Source organism: Panthera tigris, chromosome C2 (assembly GCF_018350195.1).
Source record: "Panthera tigris isolate Pti1 chromosome C2, P.tigris_Pti1_mat1.1, whole genome shotgun sequence".
Taxonomy (NCBI): Eukaryota; Metazoa; Chordata; class Mammalia; order Carnivora; family Felidae; genus Panthera; species Panthera tigris.
Window position 1 is genome coordinate 45068754 of NC_056668.1, and position 27335 is coordinate 45096088.

Genomic DNA, 27335 nt, shown 5'->3' on the forward strand with positions numbered 1-27335 from the left:
GCACACACAGAATCTGAAGCAGGCTCCAGGCTCCGATCTGTCGGCACAGAGCTCAACGCAGGGCTCAAACTCACAGACGGTGAGATCATGATCTGAGCCAAAGTTGGACGCTTAACTGACTGAGCCACCCTAATTTGTACCAATTTAAAAATAACTTTTTTTCAGTACTGGGCCAGAGCAAATTTATTAATTTTGAATATGTATGAAATTATGAAAATTCGAAGTCTATTTAAATAATTATGTGAAAATGTTGCAGAGCAAAAACAAACAAAAAAATAGTTCATTCATAAAAGTTAAGGAGAAGAGAAAGCAAACTTCCACAAAGAAGTTTCCCCAGATCTTAGAATCTGGACTATGCATTGTTTGTGCCAGTGTATTCATTATCATGAAATAACTATACAGATCAACGTATCCTAACTTGGAAATAAGGAGATTTCTGCTTGTCCAGGAAAAAAGCATCTGTCGCTAGCAGCCCTCCCAAGTACAAATTGCATGAAGGTTTGAAATGGGCAACATCTGTGGCCAAAGAACAGTGACTGCTTTACTGTGGTGGGATTATTTTTCCTTTTACCCTAAACTTAATTTACTTCTTTATCATCGTTAGTTTCTCTCATTCTAACTTGATTTCAAAACTAGTTTATGTGTATGAATAAATAAATAATATATATCCTCTGTTTGATAATGATATAGATTAAAATAATATTACCGGGAAATGAGTTTGCTTTGCCTTGAATTCCTCTACATTTATTTAACACTGTCTGTAGTCACTGACATATTTACAAGTTCCTTTGGTTTCAAACAACCACAGTGAAACTAGAACAGTGTGTGTGAATGTTCCTATGTTCTGCAGGAAGCTGTCAATTACAACAATCTGTTTATTACTATTACACTAACTTATTTTCTCCCAGTGATGAAATATTACTTAGTTTCCAGTCACGGTATCTAGGTAAACCTACGTTTTATTATAAATCTGAGGCATTCATTTGATGCACATTTTAATATTGCCAGTCCTCTGAGAAAATTCAAAATCAATGACTGTGTTAGATGATTAACTGAGAATACTGAGTTATTTAGAGCATAATGTGATACTTTTCAAGTCAAGATGATATCACTTATAAGGAAACTTTAAAATCTTTTGGGGAGGTGGGACTATGTACCTTGAGATTTAAATTATGCTTTGTAGCTTTGTAGATCAATCTTAACAGACATCTTTGTTTTAATTTTGAGCATAACAAATATACCTGTCATCAGATCACAATTAAGATCCATGAACAAATATAAAAAAAAAAAGTTAAAGTTCCATCTTAGTGACAAATGGAAAAGATAAAAATGCAAAATAAGTCTGCAGAAAGTGTCTCTCCTATTTCAAATGAGGTTAAGGCATTCCTATGCTTGTATATTTAAATGGCTTTCTGCTTTCTTTTCCCCACAAATAGATCATCTAACACATGTTTTGTGGCCCATTTGGACAAATGTAACACTTTACCTGACATTCACAAATGATACTGTTTTTCAGTGGAGTCTTTTGTACAAGTTTTTTTTTTTTTCCATATTCTCACTCTAGTGAAATCCTACCCATCTTAACTTCCTTAATATTTACTTCATTCTGTTGAAAAATCTAGTGACCATGAGATAGTTTTGGAGGCCAATCACCTACATTTACTGTCTAGTTATCTCATTTTCAAAGATTTGTTTCCTGCTAGCCTTCATTTTTCTTACCTAGTATATATTTCAGTTAGCACTATTGTGAAAAAGCTGCTTTATATTTTTGCTTTTTTAAAAAAACAGATGATCATTTCTAGCTTCATTATTTTTAGAATCCACATTTCCCGGTGAGGTAGAATTAATCAAAACACCATGCATGAGTTGCCTTTCTAGTTTCATGCCACTCCATTCAGCCATATTGTTCTAATAATTTAACTTTGAAAACATTCAGTTTGACATTTGGAATACCATTTATATTTGAAGCAGTCAACATATGTGTATTAATTTTTCCAAAGATATTTAGTGTCTTTTTTTCCCTCTTGGTGGCATTTATTACTAACTTACCCTAATTTTATTCTCAAAGTTTTATTTTTCTAGCTTTTATGTAGCTGATTTAGTAAGCTACTGACTCCAGTAGGAACTTGTAAATTTTTCTGAAAATGTTTAGTTTAAGTATAATCCTTAAATATTCTTATGATTATGATTTTTTCCTCCTCAGTTCCTCCCCTTAGATAAAATAATTTTATCAACCTTCAATACCCTAATAAATTTTTAATGTTTTATTCTCTATTACACATATTTCCTCCTTTTTCTATCTGTATGTGTATTACTATGACCAAATTTACATTTGCTTTAAAATGTAAAATTTGCTTTTTCTATCTGTATGTGTATTACTATGACCAAACTTACATTTGCTTTAAAAGCTCTTATAAAATTATCAAAAACTATTAAGAATTAATTACAAATTTAAGTTGTCTATGATATACTTTTAAGAAAATCTTTAAGGAATTTTGTGTGGGAGGCACTTTCTTTAGGAACATCTGTCAAACTTTAAACATTTAATTTTACTTGAACACCATCATAAATATTTATAGAGTAATAGAGCACAGAAGAACAGTCTATATCCCATCTGTATGAAGGTAGGTTACGCAAAAACAGATGGGAAAGTTAAAACTGAATACATATTAAGAGATATTTATTTACAGATGTTTCAACACAAATCTTGGTTTTTATAAGCATATAGGTTTGTAAATATTTTTTTGGCAAGGAAATTCTTGGATGTTCTCAACGATGTTCCTAAAACAAACAAACAAACAAATAAAAAAACAAGCCAGACATACTGACATAATATTATTGCATTTTGATTGTGGAAGGACTATAAGCCAGCAAAACAATTTTTCTCATCTCTCATTTGAATTGTCATTAATTTGTGCCAACTGATTTTAAATTGTTATAACAATATATAGAACTTAAAAGCTAAACTTATAGAGCAATTAATTCATTAATTTATTCAATCATTTGGCTAATATATTATGAGAGCCTATAATATTCTAGGTAAAATGCATTAAGTAGTGGGAATATAGAAGTTAAAAGGCAAACAAAACACATACAAATTTTTATAAAAAAAAACTTCTCACAGCATCTGCAGAATTACCTTAAGGCACAAGCCTATCATTGCCCTAAATTAAATGTACCACCTACCAATAATGGCTCCTAAAATAAAGAAATTATGCTATATTACACATCTGCTGGAGCCTGTAAAAGGGTTTTACACATTATTTTGCTTTATCCTTACAACAAGCTTGACCCTTTGAGATGGTATAAACTTTCTGGTTTTCATAGATGGACAGACTACAAGTAGGATTCCATTGGTATCATCCTAGGACCAGTATTTTCTAAAGATCTCACTATAATCATTTAGCCATTTCTCCTAACAGTATTATCTACCCACTCTTTCCACCAGTTAATTATCTACATAGAAGTGATCTGTTTTCTGAAAATCAATTATGAATGTTTAATTCCAGATCACTATTCTTCTATCATCGGGCGTCCATTTGTGCCAGCTCCTACTATTGCTTAACATTTAATGTTCAAGGAATGCATTTAATTTTCATTTTAGGTGAAACACGATATATATTGGAATATAAGAAAAAAATAATGAATGCATTTCAAAGTGATTTGGGGTTACCTCCTATTTTGGATTACTGGGGATAATCAAGTGTTGATTGTCGTAAATTATAGCCATGGTATACTAAATGATACTTCTCCAAAAGTGCAGTCAGAAAGTATTTGTGTACTTAGAATATATACTTCTACATTTTTCTCACTTATGCGTAATTTGTCATTTTGTTTTAGCAGTGGACAGTTTTTACCTAAGCAAAACAATTTAGAACACCCTACCCACTAGCTGAGAATACCCTACCAACTAGCTTGTTAACCACTTCTTTTCCCAAACTATATACTCTGTCATATGTACTTCAGTAAATGTGAGAGAAGAATAATCTTTCCAGCCTGCTTATGTCTCTGGGTCAATCAGCTTTTTGGGCACCAGGCCCATCTCCCCTAGCAGGTGGGGTTAACTTAGATCTGAAAAGAAAAAAAATTTTATCTTTGAAATAACTAGTTAAAATCTTTAACATTGAAAATTGTCTCAGTCATTGAGGAACTATGTCTATAAAGATTTTCTTTAAAAAAATTTTTTTACATTTATTTATCTTTTGAGAGACATAGAGAGACAGAGCACAAGTTGGGGAGGGGCAGAGAGAAAAGGAGACACAGAATCCAAAGCAGGCTCCAGGCTCCTAACTGTCAGGACAGAGCCCAACACGGGGCTTGAACTCACAAGCCATGAGATCCTGACCTGGGCCGAGGTCGGATGCTTAACTGACTGAGCCACCCAGGCGCCCCTCTTTAAAATTTAAAATATTATACTATCACCTATTTAAAGGTAATAAAATTAAGTTATAAATTATTTTAAAATGAAAGACATTGAGATACGCATACATCCAAACCAATGTAAGATGACCAGCGCAGGGGGGAAAAGGTAGAAAGAAGGAACTAACAAGTACTTTAAACCTTGGATTGTGAGTAACTTGTTCTGTGAGTGTTCTGCAAGATGAGCAAACATTTCTAATAGATTTTAAATTGATAAATGAGCGATGTCTTTCAATACAAGTAGTACGTAATGCCAAATATCACATGATCACAACTGAGCCAATGGTTCTTGAAATTTGCTTTGATATACAAGTGCTTTGGATTAGAAGCATGGTTCCGGAATGACGTATCCTCACAAACCAAGGTTTTACTGTATAAAATAAAAAACAATTAATGAAATTCAGTCAATAAAAATATCTTTGATTTAAAAAAAATCAAAACCAGGTTCTTAAAAGACTGATAAACAAAGTTGGAAGATGTTACTTATGGAAGAGATTTTTAATGATGGGACATGATTGATATAATTTATAACAGTATGTATAAAATATAATGTTAATGGGTAATATCCTCTAACTTACCAAAATTGAATTAGAAGACAATCCAATCCAAATATAGGATAAAATAATTTTAAAAGATGGTCAATATTTACTCCCAGAAGGTCCATTTCAATTACGTTTTCAAGGAATAGATTATTCCATATTAAATAAATTATTTCAGAATATTAGTAAATGGAACATTTCATCGTATATTCTCTAATAATCTAATCCAAATTATCACAACCAGAGATTGATAATAAAAATGGGAAAAAATAAGAAAACTCTAAGCCAAGATCACCTATAAACATAGGTATAAAAATTCTAGTTGAAATATCAAATTGAATCCAAAAATCTCAATAAAAATTATAATACTATATTGTGAACAAGAATTAGTAGAGTTTATCTAAGAATGCAAAGGTAGTTCTTCATAAGTATATACATTAAGGTGAAAAAATAATGAACTAGGCAAATACAGACATATTGTTTTAGAACATTCAGTATCCTTTTCACATTTTAAAAACAGAATAAAAATATAATCACAGTATAAGAAAAAAGAAAAACTCTCAACTGCATATCTACCAAAAACCTAAGTCAGATGTGATTATGTTTAACAGCTGCACATTAATAGCCATTCCATTAAATAACAGAGGAAAATAAAGTTCCTCCTTTTACTTCCACTGTGCAATATTCTACTAAAAATCTTAGCATTACAATAAGAGAAGAAAAGTAAGAGATTTTCCTTTTGGTTTCTACAGTAAAATGTTATAGATTTATTCATACTTTTTGCACAATTTTTTGTCATATGCTCAAGTATTGCAAGGTTTCTGTTACTATAGTAACTGGAATATTTTAAAGTATAATGTTAAGTGGTCATTGCTAATATATAGGAAAAGTATAATATATAGGAAAAGTAAAAAGATATTCTAATGCCATCAAATCATCACTATCTGGCTCATAGCCTGTGTTATATTTAAAGTTATTTCTAGTGATTCGATAATCAATAATGTAAAATGTAAAGATGCGACCTTGACTCAAAGTCTAATCTATAAGCATATTTGCCCTGGACATATCTGCATTAGTTGGATATAGTGGAAAAACACAACTTGAATGAAAACTACTAACTAGTTAGGTGACTTGCTTTGGTAAGTTACTTATTCTATCTTGACCAATTTCAACATATGTTAAGTGAGAATAAAGATTTTATCAGTTCTTGCTTCACAAGATTATTAAGAATATCCCATAAAGACTGTGTATTATAAAGGATTGCATAAATGTGGTTCTCTTATGATTGCTGCTATATCTTTAGATCTAAATGTAGAAAAAAGTCTAAAACAATGTTTAATCAATATATAATCCAATTAATTTAAAATTTAAAAAAAAAGTCAAAGAAGTAACATCTTACAGAAGTCTCACTAGACCCAGAAATTTTAAGAGAATGAAAACTAACTAAATGATGACCCCTTTGTGGGCCCATTGAATCTACTTCCATTAGTGAGAGTGGTAAACCAAGAGTGAGGTAAGGAGTGGTGAGAAGGAGTTACAGGAGAAGAGAGGGGACTTAATTGCTTACTTGGAACTTTGGTGATTATTTAATCTATATCTGTTAGAGTGCCCCAGAGCCTTCCTTAAGTATAGTGAGCATTCAGTGTCTCTGGAATGAATGAATTTAATGTATGAGTAAATCCAAGTCTTCAATGTGATTTACCAAGATACATAACCCAAGTAGAACAAAGACCAAGATCAAGGCAAGAAAAGTTCAACCCCAAATTCTCTACATGTTGTCTTTTGTTGATACAGGCCATTCAAAAACTGATTTTTTTTAAAAAAAAAATTAATGTTTATTTATTTTTGAGAGAGACAGAGACAGAGTGTGAGCGGGAAAGGGGCAGAGAGAGAGAGGGAGACACAGAATGTGAAGCAGGTTCCAGGCTCTGAGCTGTCAGCACAGAGCCTAACACGGGGCTCAAACTCACAGACCGTGATATCATCACCTAGGCAAAGTCAGATGCTTAACTAACTGAGCCATCCAGGCGCCCTGCACACTGATTTTAGAAAGATGCAGCCCCAGGAACTGGGCACCTTAGCCTATTCCTTTTCACTAAGTTACAGTTTTTAGATTAAATGCTAACAGGATCCAGAATCTGGTAAATACATGTCTTTTAGTTACCCTGAAGAGTTGACGTCTATAGAGGTAAAGCTAGATTCAGTATTTTAAGTAAATGAAAGGTCTAAAGTGATTTCCCCAAAAAACATTGATTCTCAGCAGCTGGGGAGGAGCAGTGTCTGAGTCAAAGCTGTAGGGTCTACCCATGGGAAGAGAACCGTAAGTGAAGGTGAATATCTCTAGAGATCAGTGCAAATACATTCTTTTTGACAATGTCCAATGTTCACACTATTTGGTTCTGAACTATTTTAAAATACATATGTAGATACAAATATATAAAAAAGAAATTGTATATATATATATTTAGTGTTTATTTTTTGAGACAGAGAGAGAGACAAAGAGACAGAGAGAGAGACAGGCAAGCTGGGAAGGGGCAGAGAGAGGGAGACACAGAATCTGAAGCAGGCTCCAGGCTCTGAGCTGTCACCACAGAGCCCGTCGCGAGGCCTGAACCCATGAACCGAGAGATCATGACCCACGTCATGGGGCTTAACCGACTGAGCCAGCAGGCGCCCCTATATTAATTATTTTTAATGACATACATAGCAATATATTAAAGTACATCATTACTAAATGTTTTTTCTCACAGTTGGTGCTCTTATCCATGCTCATCCAAGGAGAAAGAGTACAACAAGCTGTTTTACTTTCAGCAGCAAACACTACTGCAGAAGACTGCCAGTGCACTCAGCAATGAGCATCTACTGTCCTATCCACAGCTCAGTGTGCTTTGCAACCAGTGGGGTTATGCCTTTGGAGCTTCACTTTATGCCACTTATTTATTGCCTGACAACTTGTCATGAACCATAAAAGTGTACAAGTGATAATCCTGAATCTACTACAAAGAATTTAAAAATCATCTAGCTTTGGAAATTAATAAATATTTAGCACTGGTTGATAATACACGATATGAAAACTTACGGAGTATAGATAGTGCAGTACTTAGAGCAAAACTTGTAGTTTTACATAGTCTATTTGAAAAGATATACTGACAATTAATGAGTTAAGCATGAAATGCAATAAGTTAAAAGGCTACATAACACAAAGAAGGAAGAAAGAAGAAAGAAAATCATTTATGGTCAAAGCAGATATTAAATGTAATAGAAAACAAAGATGCAATTCGATTAACAAAGCCAAAAGTTAGTTCAAACCTCTGGAAAGCTTGATCAAGAAAAGAAACTACAAAAATAAATAGCATTAAGAATGCAAAAGCTATTTAACTATGGATTTAGCAAATACAAAAAACACATTTAAGAGTTTTATGACAAGTTACCTAGCAAATTGAAAACATCTATGTCATAAAACCAGCAATTCCATCATGGCACAAACTCCAGAAAAACTTGCACACGTATCCTATTCAAACATGTCCACAGTTCAGCCTGTGAGGATGAATAAAGAGGACTAGATGGTTCTGTGGCAAAGGATGGTCTCTACCCGGTGACAGCTGCTTAGAACTGGAATTGACACGTTGGCAGAAAGGCAATTAGCCAAAGTTCTGGGACACTAGTGCTCTATGCTTGTAATGGATAAGTGCTACCCTGATTTCCCAAGAGCTTGGAAATGCCAGGAGAGAGGGCTGCTGTACCCTGGAAAGAGGAACTCTCATGACTGCTGCTTTCTGAGGCCTCCTCTTTGGCAGGCTGAGACGTGGCAAGATGTTAAGACAAGGCAGCCCATCAACACACTGCTGTCATTTAGGCTGAGGAACCATGTACACACATTTCCTACCTGGGGATTTTTATTCCAGAGATGTAACTACAGATACACTTTTGTATATAACAGCAGAAATGCTAAAAGCTGTTTGCAAAAGGTGTCCTTTACTGCCTGTAACTTTACTAAGAAATTACTATTTAGCTACATTTTGATGAAGCAACAAAGACATAATGTGTAATTGGTGTGCTGCCAGTCTAAAAGTAGATTTTTGAAATCTGTATCTTCTCTCTTCAAGGATGAGACAAAATTTATTTTTTCACGGCTTTACAATTTTTTTCTCAGTCATCATTTCATATTGTGAACTACTACTCAAAATGTACCATAACACTTACATTGCAGGAAATTCTGTGAAAGGTGGAATATTCTCCTACTGTGAGATTGAAAATCCAGAAAGTTTTGCAGATTTCTACCAGAAACATTATCACTTCTTCGAATGGCACATGAGCAGGTTTTTTTTTCTCTAAAATATGAGTGCTAAGCTCCCTAATTATAAAGGCCTTGATCTTAGCTCCTTCTTTTAGCCCTTAAATGATTCCTCCCATTAATTATTTTAGAGACTATATTTCTTTGCATTTTATGCTAGGTAGATATTTATTTACTTCCTAATCTCGAAATTACTTAGCGGTAAATATAAACTGCAATTTATCTTTTTGTCTTTTATAGTTAAAATGTTGCTATTGTTAACTCATTTTTTTCTTTCTATTTTGTGTTTAATAAACGGTTCTATTTAGGGTATACATGGCAAATTAAATTCCTCAGATAGACTCAGAATAACATGTAGCATGTAATGTTCTGACAAATAGGGCCATAAAATTTTAAAATGATCTTTAAGATTAGGATGTTTTTCTGAAAAGTAGCTGAAGTGAAATGATTTCCATAGTTCTAAATCTTAAAGCATCACCAGCAAATAAATGGAGTTTGACACAATCTACACATGTGTAGATTTTTATAACTTCATTTGTTAGTCTGGAAGATCTGAACAACAGAGAGTATCAGGCAAAGGCTAAATGAAATCTTGATGGGAATAATATAGATAGAATTAAGGCGTCAAATGAGTGATTCAGTTAATGATCTTGAAAGTCACTTCCATCCCTGAGAATATCTTCAGATTTATGAGAAGAGTGGAGAATTAACGTAAGGACCTGGTGGGCCTAATTTGACTTATGAATTTAGAAGAGTTATTCACACAAATACAGTGTTTTCACCTATTAAAATATCAGTATAAAATTACTGAACAATAACACTGTACAAAAATAGTATTAAGTTTAATTTGTCTCCATTGCCAGCATATTGTGGACAGTCTCTTACATGCATGGATAAAATGAACTATCCTGTTCTGAGCTGGTGGGCAAGAGAGCCCCCTTAAAAGACCCTGACTGACCAGATCATTCGATCAGCTGTGGTAAACCCTTCCCATTAGTGAAGGGAGGTAGTTTGGCAATTAACTGCAGGTGACTGGGAACCAAGACTCCAGCCCTGCCTCTGATTCCACGGGTGTGGTAAGTCTTTCATACCTTCTCTGTTTTTGATGCTCCTTTTTGGGCAGACTATGTTAAAACTACGTCACAAGTTTTTACATCTTTAAAAAATAAACTGCAATATCTAGGTGGGGAAGGAGTCAGTTCTCCCTTAAGGGAAAATTTTTATAGTTTTGTGTTTCAAGCTGGACTCCACTTCAGTTGTTAACTACAGGGACATCGCTGAGTTTTGGAACAAAGTAATTGATTCGGGATAAAATACTTCAAATTAAAAAAAACAATTAATTTATTTTTCCTTTCACCCACAGGTCTACCCACGGATAGCGCCGGCATTTTGGCACTACCTGCGGGTAGAAGTGAGTAGCGGGGACTTGAACCCTCCCACCCTTGCTCCTTGCACTCTGCTGGTGTGGTCTGATCTGAATGTGCCCATTTTGCTCAAGGTGCAGCTGCCATTCTGTGTAAACGTGCTCTCACGCCACCACCATTCCTTAGAGTTGGAGCAGAAATCCAAATCACCAAACCTCCAAGTGCAAGCTTATATAAGATAGTCATCCTTCTTAATAAATTTCCAAATCAAGACCATATCATGTGCATCATAGTGATAAATAAGTGCTAACTTATGGGAAACCATGCTTACACCTCTTTTTAATCAATATTTTTGATATTCAGAGCATACTTCCTCAGCTTAATTTGGGAATATCCCTGGGAAAAAGCAGAAAAACTCTGCTTCATTTCCTTTCTCCTCTTTTCTATCCCCAGGAGCATGAGCAGCTCACCTATTCCTCCACGAGGTCCAAGGCGCCCAGTGTCATCATCACAGGCCTCAAGCCAGCCACCAAGTACATATTTCATATCCGAGTGAGGACTGCAACAGGATACAGTGGCTATAGCCAGAAGTTTGAATTTGAAACAGGAGATGAGAGTAAGTTTTGCACAAACATATAAAATAAGATGTTAAGTTAGTACCATTCCAATCTGACCTGAGTTAAAAACCTAATGTTCCCAATTGTGAATAGTCTCATCAAATGGGATTCTGTTCCTGTAAATACTCATATAGTCATTTCAGTTAATGTTTTGTTGCTATCATTAAATTCCTCCATGAAATGCCCTGTTCTACCACAATTGTAACGTAGCCCAGATACATTTCTTTATGCAGAATTCATCACTCATGCTGTAACATAGAGTCTCAATGGGTGGTGTTAGCCTAATTGTTTGCCAGTCTTGGCATCATAATATGATACTAATGAAAACTTGGAAGAGAATAAAGCCATGAGCAAATGATTTTAGCAGTTAGTTCAAAATTGTGCAGCTTTGGCTTATTATCTTAGATCAATAAAAACAGTGGTCAGGAGAAAAACTCTACTGAAGTGTACATTATAAGTTTAAATATAGACACATGGGCTTAATTAGAAACTCAAATTAGTTCCATAGCCTTGAAGTGTTGAAAATCAAAATGAGAGATGAAGGTGAGGTGTTCCAATGTCATGTAACATAGGCTTTGGAATGTCTTATTCAGTCTAAATCCTGCCCTGTTATTGAATTCATTTTTTGCTTTTAGAAACCTATCTTACTGCTATCTGTGTAAAGATAATATGGGTGGCTTTGCCATGTTCCTCTATGGAAAATGTTCAAATATCTAATCATAATAAAAATATTTTCTCATCATTGCTAAAATACCCATATTTACTTAAGAATTCAAGAATAGCAAATTTATTATAAAAATTCTTTATAAATAACAGTAATAATAGCTACCATTTATTGAGCCTCTAAAAAATGCCAGATATTATATAAAGTATTTTATATGTATTATTTCATTTAAACTTTTCAACATCCAATGAGACAGGTATTATTTTCCTGATTTTACTTATGACAAACAGAAGCCTGGAGAAATAGAGCAATTTGTCCAGCTAATGAGAGATAATGAGAAGCTAAGTTAAAATTTGAAAATGAGGGCTATTTTCTTCCAAGGCCTGTGCTCTGAACAAGTCTACCATCCTGTAAAGTTCTTTCATTTCACTTGTTGGGATGAGCACTGGTGTTGTATGTAAGTGATGAACCATGGGAATCTACCCCAAAAACCAAGAGCACACTTTTCACATTGTATGTTAGCTAATTTGACAATAAATTATATTTTTAAAAATAATAAATAAATAAATAAAGTACAAAAAATGGATTATTAAAAAGTGCTAATAGTAAGACCACTAAACAGGCCACAATTTCTCAATTTATCATCACTCTTTTAAAATGAAACTATTTGAATTTCAAATTCTGTGATGGAAGGAATGTTGTTTTTACATTGATGAATAGTATCAGTTCATAAGAACTTCTTTTTTACAACTATACCTCACTAAAAAGTAGCAAGGCACCAACATAATTAAGAAGAAACACAGCTTAGGGAGAGAAAGTAAACTAATGAATAAAAAGAACACTTATAACCTAGATGGTTAATATCAGTGATAATCATTTATAATCTTTCAGACACTATTGACTTCTCAAGCTAGAGATGAAATTATTGGGAGTAGACTGTAATTATCACAAAACATAACTCCATAATTAAAAACAATATAAAAATATTCAAAGTGTAATACCTGCTATGTCCTGTTGACTGTTTTTCCCTTGTTCACACGTCAAGACTTAGCCTAGGTGCGAGCCAAAGAATGCAATTCAAGGAAAGTTTGGTCCCAAGAAGAGTCCTGTCATTGTGTTGTTCAGACTTTGTGTATTACATCCCTGCATCTCCATTCTATTTCTTTATTTCACAGATGAGGAAATTTACCTAACTTTTCAAAATGTACGACGTCTTTGAGTATTATATCATTACGTCAAAAACATACTCTCAGACAAAATTGTAGGGCTAAATCTAGATAGGTCATTTGTGTATATCTGGTACTTCTAGAGAAAATAATCTAGTCTAATTTTTTTAAAAGTTCAGATCTAAATATGAAAATTTTAATTTGCTTTAACTCTAAATTTCAACTCCTTGTACCTTCAGGACTAGAAATCTTTCATATGTTATATAGAAGAGAAGTACTTTGAAATTCCTTATCAGAAAAGGTCCCATACTCACCAATGACTCAATGTAATATTTTTTCACCCAACAAAGACATATAGCACAATTAATATGTGCCATACTCTGTGTGAGGCACTGGGGATAAAAAAATATATAGTATTAATAAGACCAACAGCCTTTGCCTTCACATAATTTATACTCTAGATTTATGGGAAGAAAATTTAAATTTAATTTAAAAATACCAGGTTACTGACATGTACTATCATAAAGATATGCAATGCAAAGGGTGTTGAGAACAGAGGGAAGAAGCCCTAATTTAGCATAAATCAGTCATGAATGGATCTGGTGGAAGGTGAGAAGCTGGGGCTCATTCTCAAAAGAGGAGTAGTAAAGAAATAGCAAAAACACTGAGACATGAAATAGCACGGACAATTTAAAGAAGAGTAAATAATTTGGCATAGCTGCAGTGAGGAGACCTCCAGGTAAATGAAGGGGAGTAAAGACAGAGAGGGGAGTAAGGGCAGAGACAAGGGCCAGTATGAAGGTACTCTTTTGGCCATGTGAACGATATTAAGCTTCCTGGTGATACTGAGAATCCATGCGAGGGTTTTAATTAGGGAGTAACATGACCAGTCATATGTGCAAGACTCTCTACTGAGCAGTTCACACAAATTATCTTTGTAATTCTGACAAGATTATTTCTCCTTCTAAAGACATAAGTAGCTTTACCAAAATCTGATAATCAAATGAGCAAAGGTGCAGAATTAGAACCCTAGAGCCACCTGACAATGGCGGCTGCAGAAGGCAAAACACCTGTTATGAATCACTGATTTCATAAATGACATGAAAGGTACTTTTATTAGATCCTTGAAGAGACAAAATGTCTGAGAAGAATCTGAAAAATGTGTTTGTCTAAACCTGGATTTTGGGTATGTAGTGTAGCTCTCAAGTCAATTTACAGCCTAGGGGAAAATCATTTAAAGGGTCATTTTTTATCTGGTTAGTTTTAAATTACATTTTCAAAGCATGCTGTCTATATCCAGAAGAGAACTTCAGTGAATAATGTCATAGTAGGATATGAGCGGGTTTACCAGAAATTCAGGTGTATAAGGATATGAATACCAATCTATAGCATCAGTCTTTCTCTCTTCATACTCTCTTAGCTCATAGTTTTTAATTTTTATAGCCTTAGTTTCCTGAGTAGTGCCTGAACTAAGTTCTCTCTTGTGCATTCTATTTAATCAACTAACTTGGTAATACATGCCTAGAGATGGGGGTATGTTGGGGAAGAGAGATTAGATTCTCTCATTTGATGGTCTGGTTCAAATTTTTTAAGTAAGCAAAGGGAAGTAGTTTACAATTTAATTCTCTCTAGCCATATCTGTTTTACTTGGTTCAAGTTTGCCAATAAGACAATAATATAAAATATGAAAGAATTTTTTTTCAAAATCATAATATTTCTTTTTTTTTTTTACTGTTTTATTTATCTTTTTGAAAGAGAGAGAGAAGGGGAAGGGCACAGAGAGAATCTCAAGCAGCCTCCCCGCTGAGAGTGCAGAGCCTGACACGGGTCTTAATGTGGAGCTTGATCTCACAATCCTAAATTCATGACCTGAGCCAAAATCAAGAGTCAGCCACTTAACCGACCAAGCCAGTCAAGCACCCCAAAATCATAATATTCTTAACTCACCAGTGTTCTATGATTATAGTGGCATCTGAACAATAATCACGGTGACCCCTCTTGCTCTTACAGACAAAAAGTTGTATGTTTTTCCAGAGTTACATTATGTGGTGGAAACTGGCTAACCAAATAAATGTAAAGATTACTAATTATGACTTCTAACAGTATAAAAAGAGCTTACTTGACTTAGACCTCTTGGTTTCCTTTTGCCCCAGGTCTGTAGAATAACTTCATTACATGTATGTGCATGTATATGGAAAGATAAATAGATGACAGAAGGATAGATATAGATGATTGATAGATATATAAATAAATAGGTAGATAGATAATCATTCCTATACAGTCACAAAATACTTTTCTGTTTTAGTGCTGGCATTTCATATGTCTGCTAATCTCTCTTTGGGATTCTTTCTTTCCCTCTCTCTCTGTGCCACCCGCCCATCTCTCAAAATAAATAAAGAAACTTAAAAAAAAAAAGTGTACAACTACATATTGTGTCCATCAACAGCATTTATTGAGTGCCTATTGTGTAGTGGCCTTTTTATTAGGCCAATAAATTACAATACAATAGAATCAGTAGTGAGAAAGTAAGAATATATAAACATTCCATGTGGATCTTCTATTTATTTATTTATTTAATCCAAGTTAGTTAACATACAGTGTAATAATGGCTTCAGGAGTAGAATTTAGTGATTCATCAGTTACATATAACACCCAGTGCTCATCTCAACAAGTGCCCTCCTTAATCCCCTCACCCACTTAGCTCATCTCCCCACCCAACACCCCTCAAGCAGCCCTCAGCTTGTTCTCTGTATTTAAGAGTCTCTTATGGTTTGCCTCCCTCTCTGTTTTTATCTTATTTTTCCTTCCCTTCCCCTTGTTCATCTGTTTTGTTTCTTAAATTTCATATATGAGTGAAATCATGTGGTATTTATCTTTCTCTGAGAGCTATGTGAAAGATAGGTGTCAGAAGCTAATACAAGAATTTTTTTCTGAGCGCCTGGATGGCTCCCTCAGTTGAGCATCCAACTTTGTCTCAGGTCATTATCTCACAGTTTGTGAGTTTGAGCCCAACGTCAGGCTCTGTGCTGATAGCTAGGAGGAGCCTGGAGCCTGCTTTGGATCCTGAGTCTCCCTCTCTCTCTGTCCCTCCCCTGCTCGTGCTCTGTCTCTGTCTCTTTCTCTCTCTCTCTCTCTCTCTCTCTCTCAAAAATGAATAAACATTAAAAAAATTAATACATTTTTTAATATTAAAATGAAATTTATATTAGGTCTCCACGTATCAAACACACCACATATATAAACATATTAAGTACAGACCTTTTTGGCATATATGAATAAAACAACAAGAAATCTTAACCACTTCATATTTATTATAATTTATGTCCTTATTTCCTGGAGAAAATGTACTTCTTTTCAATGGAGAAAAAAATAACAATTAAAATTGAAAATTTATCCACATACCAATCATATCCATATCCTTACAAACTTCTTTCAAAAAAGGTATTAATTCAATTTTTAACAATAATCTGTTAAAATTATGCCTACATTTTTTAAAAAAAGAAATAAAGATAATTTAAAGATAAGGAAGTCAAACATTTGGTTATTTAAAACACCAAGACTTACTTACATTCAAATGTATTTTGGAGTAGCAGAAAATAATTTCCTGTGTACACTTTTAAAACTCAAATAAAATATATACTGCTATCTTGCAGCCAACTTGAACATTTTACTTAAATATAGGAAATACACTTGTGAAGCTATCAAAAGAGTGCAGAATCCATAGCTTAAAGCCAACTTTTGAAAGAAAGCTGGAAATGTACACATAATAATTAGCAGTTTGCCTCTCCCATTGCCCTAATGAGTAAGATCCTGGAGAATTAATACATTGCCAACATGTAAGCAAAGCATTCTTTTCCCTTGAAAGGATAAGTTATACCTTAAATTTTAACAACATATAAACTTAGGTTTTTACCTGTAAGCTACAGAAAGCACTTTTGTAACACAAAAGCCACATCTGTCAACATTTAAATGTATTATTTACTAAAAGTAGTAACAACAGACTAGATTTATAGCACATAAAATGATCATGCAAAAGTCTTCATGATCAACATTAACTAACCAAACAATAAATAAATTATTACTGAACCATAGTGGGTATTTCAAAATAGAATCTTATGTCATATCTTACACATGATACAAAAAGTGTTATGTAGATACAAATGAATGAATTTAATCAATTATTTTTAACATCCATAAGAGTTAGCTATTTTTAGTATGGTTTCATGTTTAAGCAGTTTGGTTAATTTTAATAATTTATAAATGGAAAATGATCCTAGAAATTGAGGTTCAATATCGTGTCTCTAATTCTTTCTTCCCTACTTTGTTCTTTATGTCTCCAGTGGACTAATTTTTCTATACTCCGTTCTATACACTTAAAAATTCCAAAACACTGAGTATTTTCTACCATGTAAAAGGTGAATTTCTCAATAAATATTCAAGTTTCCCTCCAGTCCTAGTGCAGACTGACATCATTCCTGTCCTGTCTCCCTCTAGTTAACAAACTCTGAGAAAATGTGTGGATACTTCATACATGAAATTTTCCGAATCTTCATAATTTCTAAGCTTCTTCTGTGACTTCCAACTAGACAATTCAGAAACCTGTCACATTACAAATGATTGCCAGCTCAACTTGTACCTCTTATGAAATATTCTGTATCAGTCCAGTGAAAAACCACCTTTCCTCAGACTTTCTATAATATTATATTGTGCAAGTGCTAATTATTTGCTAAGCTGCTAGCTCTTTGAGTCAAGAACTATAGCCAGAATATCCTTGTGTCTCATAAAGTGTCTTGCTTACAGTTTCCAATACATATTTAATTTAAAAATGAATAACATGCAATTTTAAAAGGCTAAAATTGGGAGAATAGCATGTTGCCTACTAGTCTAAATAGAAAGAATCAAATATTTTTATTGGCCACAGATAAACATTATTGCTTGCTTTATTTGGGGCTTCAGGTTATATACCTGGCTTGAGTTGTGTAGAAATATGATATGTGGACCTTTAATTACCAATTAATTGTTAATTCTAAAATTGAAAGCATTGTAGGTATAGTTAAATGATATTTTTATTTTTGTATAATGTATTTTCTTCTTTAAACTTCCTTTTTAAAAAATCTCTATTGTGTCGGATCCAGTCTGTTGATTGAATCACAATCTGCACTGCTTCAATTACTTAGGATGAAATTAGCTACATCATTATTAACAGCAGCCAGAAATTTGGGGATGGTTATTAATGGTGAAGCATGAAGCAGAAAGAGGACCAGCTGACCCTGGTGGAGTAATAAAAAAGTTAATTAATCAAGCAGGAGCCAGATCTCATATTTATGAGTCTACCCAGAGGAAGACAAATTCTAGTATGTAAGATTTTAATTTGAAATAATCTTTAGTCAATAGCACACTTTCAATGTTGGCAACCATAGCTATCTAAATGCAAACACCAGTAGGAAAGAATTTTCTAGAAGTTAGGTTGTCCAAATATAAATTGGCTTACCTTTTGAATTAATAAATGCTCTTCATGATAAGAATTTGTACTGCAACTAGCTGGGTACTTATTCAACGTATTATAAAGGGAATCCTTCCTTTGTTTGGGAGGTTGTGATATTAAGTTTAACATAACTTCTAACACTGAGATTCTATCAGATAATATTTATTGAGTTCCAATGTTCCAAGCACTATTCTGTTCTTTGTGTCTTCTAACCTTTGAAATGGATACTATTATCATGTCCATTTTATGGATCAGGAAACTGAAGCACACACAAGCTCAGTAACTTACCTCATTCCTACAGCTACTAAGTGTTAGAATGGGCACATATTATGGCTATAGCATATTATGGGTATAGTATTTTTTATACTAATTCTGAGAACTGGAACTGAGTTCCATTTCTACCCATTCAGTGTTCTTACTTTTCTTATTCAGCTTGGTCATTTCTTCTGACTTTCTACATGATTATTTTTTATTTTTGCCTCCAATTCTTCACCTTCCCTCAACCAATTATATATTCTTTCCTAAAATAGAGTATTTGAATATAAACATAGACTTTCAGAAGTCTATATAAAGCACCATACATCAAATTCAGAGAGTTATGCATGTGTTAATACAGATTTCTAGACGAATGCACACATGGTAAACCAAGTATAACACTCTAAGGGAAACATAACGCACTTAGTCTGATTACCTTACATGAGCAGGGACTGGATGAAAGGGAACTACTTGCATAGAAAACGGAAGTCTCTTTTTCACAGGACTCCACTGATTAAAAAGGTATTTTGCTTCAGTTTCTCCTGGACCAAATAATGACCTTAAGTGATGGGAACCAGGCTTATGTACCGTAAGACAGGTTGAGCCGTTCCAATATGAAAAATATTAAAGATCATAGCTTTGCTAAGTGGGCTGGAAAAAATCATTAACTATTAACAGCTACTTAGAAGTTATAAAATGTGTATAGTAACATGCAGGGTTACAAATTGTCTGATATTGAAAAGGGCACTAGCAAATAGCAGTGGTTCTGTTTCTTAAAACAGAATATAGATTTACTTTAAGCCAATGACCTAAAGCAACATATACAAAAATATGATTTCTTTGAGACATAAGCCATTATCCTTTGGAAGTTTTTTGGGTTCTTTTGTTTTGTTTGAGATCAAGAACCATCTCTTACTCATTTTTGTGCCTCTTATAATTGCCTTGCTGACACGTTGAAGGCTTTTAGTGAATATCAAGTAAGTTGATGTTATCTGGTAAATATTCAATTAATATGCATCTGTTACTTCAAACAAATTGCATGTATTTTATTATTTCATCTATATACTTTCAGTATCTTATTTGTGTTTTTGTGCATATATATTAATAACAGTGTGCTGGAGTGCGTGGGTGGCTCAATAGGTTAACCGACCGACTCTTGATTTCAACTCAGGTCATGATCTCTTGGTTCATGACTTTGAGCCCCATGTTGGGCTTTGCGCTGATGGTGCAGAGCCTGCTTGGGATTCTCTTCCTCTCCCTCTCTCTCTGTTCCTCCCCCACTTGTGCTTTCCCTCTCTCCCTCTCAAAATAAATAAAAAAACTTAAAAAAATAACTATGTTGGGGTTTAGTTATGCAGGATGAATAAGTTCTGGAGATCTAATATATAGCAAGGTGACTATAGATAATAGTAGTGTATTGTGTATTTGAAATTTGCCAAGACAGTAGATCTTAAATGTTCTCACCACACACACACACACACACACACACACACACACATACACCAACTGTGTGGTGTTGGATATATTAATTAGCTTGATTGTGATGGTCATTTCATAATATGTACTTATATCCAAACATCACATTGTACACCATAAATATATATAATTTTTATTTGTCAGTTATACCTCAATAAGGCTGAGGAAGAAACATAAATATGCATGTTCTCTGTCTTCAGGAAGCTCACCACTAAGCCGCACTAAAGACTCTTCTAACAGAGTTTCCTATTTATGTCATTCTCAAAGTCTAATTTTAATTTGACTTGATTTGAGAAGAGATGGATTTTTTTCTATCAGCTATCATATAAATTGCTTGAATTTTTCTGCCAAGTTATTTGACTTTACAACCTTGAATTCTTCTAGAGAGAAAAAATGTTCCTTAGACATTTCAAATTGCTTCAAATTCAGTGAAAAATATATTCCCTATATAATACATGGAGATTTACAGCCATTCTTCAGACTACACAAATCAGCTTATTGATTTGTATCTTAAAGTGGCTTTTTAAAATATCATATTCTAGTGGTTAGGAAAGCATTAAGGGCACAGTAAGAAAACCGTAGATTGCCTATCTGGAACTGGTGGTGTGGTTCTTAATTATGGTTGACCTCTTATCCCCTCTATTGCTTGATCATGTACTCTGTCAAGACGACTAAGGAATATTGTGTTATTCAGTAGCTTCTTCTGGAATGGTATTCTAAAGCAAGAGGTGGGATCTAGCTAGCCGTGGAATGATGTCTAATGGTGATACATAGCTGTGGTTCTTACAGGGAGAGGGCAGAAATGCCTGATGCTGCGATGAAATTGTCCTTTAGGAAATCCCAGACCACAAGGATGACACAGCACAGGGCTTGGTTCCTTTTATGGTTTTCTTTCCTATTTCCCAGTGGAATTCTATCCATATGGTAATCCATCATTTTTAGAGCTGAAAACACGTGAGAGTTGAACAAAAGGATTGTCAAAATGTCCAAGGTGAATGAAAAGTATTGTATGTAAAATACGTAAATACTAAATATTATCTGCCTACGTCAAATCATAAAGACAGAGCTTGAATTTTTCTATTTGTACAGTACCAGTATGCAAGAAAAATAAGTTTAAATTATCTAATGTAACATCTTTTAAATTTGTATTCACTCAGTGCAAGACATCTGTTTTCACTGTACCTCACTCTGAAGTCACAATACTGAGTGGACAGATGTTTATAAAATAAACCCAGCCAGCTCTACCAAACATTATTTGAAAAATTAAGAAACAGCTAGAGTATTTGCATTACACTTTATGTTTTCAAGGGAAACAGTAGTTCAGTGAATTTAAGTCAAATAACAAGAATTCTTGGCAAAACAGCAGGATCCCTTTAAAAGATTTAGCTGTGTGTGCACAAACGCAAGCATGACATGTGTGAGCATATTATCGCACTGTAAAGATAGGCAAAGTAGCAGAATATGGCAACTTTACCACCAGATATAAAATAGCTGATTCACAGCAAACTGAATTTCATATTCTCTTATGCTTTTTGAAAACTGAGCACCCTTTAAAAAATGCTCTTGCACTATAGCTATTTTTAAAATAAATAGTTATCTTGTATTTGCTAGATACAAAACCCGAAAGCAGACCAAATGTGTTTTTTTAACAATCATTTTCAGCATTTCTGTAAACATTGAAATACTACTTACTAAATTTAGCATACATATTTATACCTATATATCCATCCTTACATACGTGTAATACATATATTCTGCATTCATGCACTCTACCTATTCTCATTCTGAGATGAAGGAATGGAATTGACAGTGACTTCAATATACTTGCTTAAGTTGTTACACTTGGAAGCAAAAGAGTTTATTTCTAAATTTGATACAAAGTTTGTTTCTAAATTTGACATAATGAGAGAGAAAGTGAAGGGCATTTGAAAGGCAGCAGCAAAAGCAAAAGCAAGCAGAATGTTTAATTGTTCGATTTATTCGTTCACTCCTCCATTTGGTCTAAAAGTATTAATGCACCAGCCAGATATAGAAGTCAGCGCTGCAGATTCAAAGATGAAAAGAATAGACTTGTTCTCTCCTTTCACAGAAGCTTGTGAGAGGTTCAGAAAATTAAACAAGATTACAATACAAGGTTGTGTGTGACGTTTGGGGGAGCACAAAGAGAAGAACCCAAGCAAACGTTCGTCAAGGAAAACTTCCACAAAGAAGTGATGTGTTAAAGGAAACTTTAAAGTTAAATAAAACTTGGCTATGATAATGAGGGGGGTGGAGGGTGAGGCAGGGGGTGGGATAAAAGGATTGGGGAGCTTCTGTTCTCTCATGTGTGCAGGTGTACAGATGAAAGTGAGCGTGCAGCCTTCTAGTAACTGAAAGAATTTTAGTGTGGCTAGAACCATGGTTTTCAAAATGTAGGCCCTGCACTGGAATCAGCAGCAACACCTGAGAAAATGTTGGAAATGCAAATTTTCAGACTCCACCATATACCTGCTGAATCAGAAACTCTGGCGGTGAACCCAGAATTCTGTTTTAAAAAGCCCTCCAAGTGTTTCTGATGCACACTGTAGTTAGACAACCAGCAGCTTAAACAGAGAGTACAAAGGTAGAGGTGAGGAATGTTGGGGGGTGACGATGTTGGTATAGGAAATACAAGACATGTGGCTGGAGTCATAGGTAGGACTGTACAATGCTGTCTCCTATCTTGCTACAGAGGCTAAAACCTTCCTGAGTTTTTATTTTTCTTCTAGTTATCTGTAGTTTGGAGACAGGCAAGCCAATCAGAATGAGCTTCTCATAACTGAATCCTCTGGTGCCATTGCTAACACGTCTAATTTTCTCACCTTCATTTTATCCACACTAAAAATAAAACCTTCCAAATATCTTTTTCATTGTCACTCCTATAGCTGTCATAACTTCCAAATTCCCTAGAGACTCTTTTAGCCTTAGAATTCACCTACCGAAGGTACTAGAACCTCGGGAATTATCAATTTAAATTCTAACACATGCTTGCTCTCTGCCAGCATGTAAGCCTGCATATTTCTCCTTGACAGTTCATATTTGGTCTCTGGACTTTCAGGACACAGTGAATTATGACCTGCTCATCAGAGCCTCCTGAGAAAACTGGAGCTGAGCCATCCCATGCCAAACTTTCAGTGAAAGTTGGTCAGTTGCAGATGTTCCAGGAATTATCTGCATGGGTAACTTCATGGATCTAGATATCAGAGAGGTAAAAGTGATATGTTAGCAAAGCAAAGTTGGAAACCAAGACTAATATGCCACACAAGGTTGTCACGGACCTGTCTCAGGCTAGATTACTTGGGTGTATGTTCTAATAAAGGCCAAATGATACATTCAGTTAGGCAAGGTAGGAGTTGGTACCTTGGCTCATGATGATTCTCCACCCTAGACATGAATTTACCATCAATAAAATAAAGGGGATGTGTTAAATTATCTACACTTGCTTTAAAAATAAGGACCTTCTGAGTGAAGTGGTTAAGGATTGGGCCAGACCAACCTCTGCCACTCCCTATTTAAGCTTCGGTTTCCTCATCAAAAAACTAGAAATTTATTTATTTGTTTGTACACAGATTTATTCAACAAATATTTGTGAAAACACACTCTGTACGCTGTACAAACTGCTGGTCTACATGCTGTGGATATAGCAGACGTAGACAAAGATCCTTAGCATCCCATCCTACAGGTTATGTCCCAGAAAGGAGAGAGACAATAAGCAAACAATTAGTAAAATAGTTAGAGTGCTAAGTGATTCAGAGCTATGGTATGTTGCCTATACCTCCCCTTTAGGACTTTGGCACTTACTCATTCTCTTAACCAGGCTCATAGCTGAATTCTTTTCCAGACATTGCCTCTGTCCAAAAGAAGCTGCATTCCCCAGAGTCCTGCCCTCTCCCCAGGCCTGGACAGAATCCAAGACTGTGTCATTGTGCCAGTCAAAGATTTATCCCATTGCTTAATTCAGGACAACTGTGAAGGGTCATCTCGGCTGAGAGCTTCCTGAGATCTGCAGAGGTGTTTGTAGCTCATATCATAGTTCGACTGCTCCATTTCCCCATTTCTGCTCTCCTATCCTCTCAACCTGTCCCTGCTGAAGTCACTCCTCAATAAACCTGCTACATGCAAAGCTGCCTGAAGAATCTGTGCCCCAGGAAACCCTAAGACAGGTGATGTGAGATGCTCTGGAGAAGAGCAAAGCTGAGAAGGAGGATGGGGTGTGCCTTTCTCCTAATGTGATCATTAAATGTTAACTATCACTGTAATTTGAATTACTGCTGTGAGCTAGGCAGCTGGCAAACACTTCGTGGAGGAGGGCCTTAACTTTGGCCTTGAAGAAAAGGAAGGATATAAATAAGCAGCAAGAACAAGGAAATTTTTCATGACAGCAACTGATTCATGCAATTCATTTGGCAGATGCTTCACAGATAAATAGACAGCTACAGAAAACTAGTGAATTTTAGTTAAAAGTTCAAGCTTTGGACTGAACCCTGGATTTAAATTTTGACTCTACCACTTGCTATATATCATAATTTGTATAAGTCAGCTAACCACTCTATGCCTCAATTTCCACATAAGGAAAAATAGGGATAAGAATACCATCTACTTTCTAGTGTTCTTGTGAGTATGCAGTGGTTCAGTGCATGTAAAGTACTTAGCAGAATATCTGATACCCATGTGGTTAGGGCTCAGGAAATGTTGACTATTAATACTGACATTATTGGTAATGATTTTCAGCCCTAAAATTCCATTCCAGCAGTTTCAAAATTGTATTTTAAAAATTAAACAATATTCTTGCTTATCTTCTTGCATCTGGACACTCTAGGAATCAAGTCATTTTCTGATTCTTTCCTTTGACCTTTGTTTTTCATGCCCATTAGCTTACCCTGGAGACAGCTGGCTAGTCTTGGTGTTAGTTTTTGTTTAATTTTTATAGGTGACATATAAGGAAGTCTGGGATTCCCCCAGTGACTTGACCTCTCAGGGCCTAAGCATTGGAGGGTTGGACAAGGAAGCTCCACATGTGAACTTCTGAGATAATCAGATTTTGACCCACACAGTAGGCAAGTCAGGGAATCCCCATCAGTCCTATTCCAGCAACATCACCTTATGGACCCAGAACTGTGGTGCCTCTGCTTCTGCAGTAATCAGATTATTTATAGGATGGGCCACTTTTCTTTTAAATACTTAAATCATAAAAGATTTCAGCACTAATAGACAATATAGCATAATGGTTAGAAACTGCAACTCTGGAACGAGGCTATCTGTACTTATATTTTGGTTTTGCCACTTCTGTCTGTGTAACAATGGCCAGTTAATAAACCTTATGTGCCTCAGTTTCTCCATCTATAAGGTAGTGATAATAATAGAACTATCTTAAATGATTTTGTGAAGATTAAATAGGTGAAATACATGTGATGTATTTAGAACTGCAGATGGCAAATGTAAACACTCTGGAAGTGTTTGTTATAATAATGACTCCTTCTGAGGGAGACCCAATCGTGTATTTAGTACAATATGATTTTTTGAATGAGCCTGTGCTGTGAATCAGCTACTACTCATTTCCATAAGGAAGAAGGAAAAAACTATAAGTCTGGAAAGAAAACTTTCTTAGGGTACTCTCTGTGGAATCTTCATCACTTTTCAAGTAAAAATGACTGATAGCCACCTATCCCACAATATATTTTTAATTAAATAAGTAACTATCTGACTTATTTCCTTGCACAAGAATAAGCAATCCAAAGTAAAATTTAGCTATATATTGAAAATTATATTTTGGCTTAGAATAAGTATTAGTTATACTGTATCTTCTATAAAAATAAACTCAGAATATCTTGTTTGAGGAAGGATTTTACTTTTTCAAATTATGGAACAGGTACAGGTTTAAGAATATTTGAGCTTTTATAAGGACAAATTTTTACCTTGCATGATGACTAGAAATAAGACTGTTCCATTCCTTCCCAATTTTTTTAAAAAATTATTTATTTACTTTTGAGAGAGAGAGAGAGAGAGAGAGAGAGGGAAAGAGAGAGACAGAGACACTGAGCAGGGGAGGGGCAGAGAGAAGGAGACAGAGGATCCCAAGCTGGCTCCACACTATCAGTGCAGAGCCCAATGCGGGGCTCGATCCCACAAACTGTGAGATCATGACCTGACCTGAAATCAAGAGTTGGACGCTTAACCGACTGAGCCACCCAGGCACCCCTCATTGTTTCCCAAATTAATCCAAGTTGCTCAGCAGACAAACAAGGGAGAACAAGGAGATTTGGGCTTATCTAATTGCCTTTAGCCCATTATTTTTTCAGTGATGTTCTGTACTGCAGCTCAAAATGTGTTTGGATCTTGCTAAATCATTTCTCAGTGTTTGTATTTATCCATCGTGGGAGCTGCACCATTTTAAAATTAGCTAGCTTTATGTCATTTTCTCCCTCTCATCCTATTTAAATGCCCACTGGGATGATAGATTTCAAATTGAGTTAAACAAAAGATACCCAGTTAATACCCATGGAGATTCTTTTTTAAGTTATGTGCTTTTACAGTTGCTGTCTGCTTGATGTCAGCAATATTTTTAAGGTTTGAAAAGTATACCATTCATGATAATTCTCTACCATTATCCTTGAGATTATTAATAGAAGCAGGAAAGATAAATTTAATGAGTTTTCATTAAAAAAAAAAAAGAAACCAAACTTCTGCACATGAGGCTATATCTCTGTCATTGTTTTTCTCAGTGCTCTTACTGCTTAAGATGGAGGGAGAAATACCTTACTGGAAAGGAAGGTGAAAAATGAGTAAATAAGAGATTGATGGGGTAATTCTACTTTTCATTGATCAGTGACCCATAGAAGCCTCTAAGGCACAAGGACTTACATACCAAAGGAGAGATGGGGCACCCCAACCTGGTCCATGACTGGGAAGATAGTTGAAGCAGTCTTATAAGCACCCTTAGCTTAGACTTCCAATAGCTTAAACTGTGGAAACTGGGGCATCAGAACAGGTGAAGAATTGAGAAAAGCTCAGTTTAGAAAATAAAAACAATTAGAAAAA

General features: G+C 34.8%; 1 protein-coding gene across 2 annotated transcripts in view; it reads left to right on the plus strand.

The window, feature by feature from the left end:
* Positions 1-27335, plus strand: part of EPHA6 (EPH receptor A6) — an 867849-nt gene that overhangs the window by 570176 nt on the left and 270338 nt on the right. Inside the window, exons 7-8 of one of the 2 annotated variants that reach the window (XM_042998967.1) lie at positions 10616-10663; positions 11070-11232. In XM_042998967.1, coding sequence (XP_042854901.1) covers positions 10616-10663; positions 11070-11232 — 211 coding nt within the window. The remainder of the gene's footprint in view (positions 1-10615; positions 10664-11069; positions 11233-27335) is intronic. The other variant, XM_042998968.1, reaches the window with a different exon arrangement.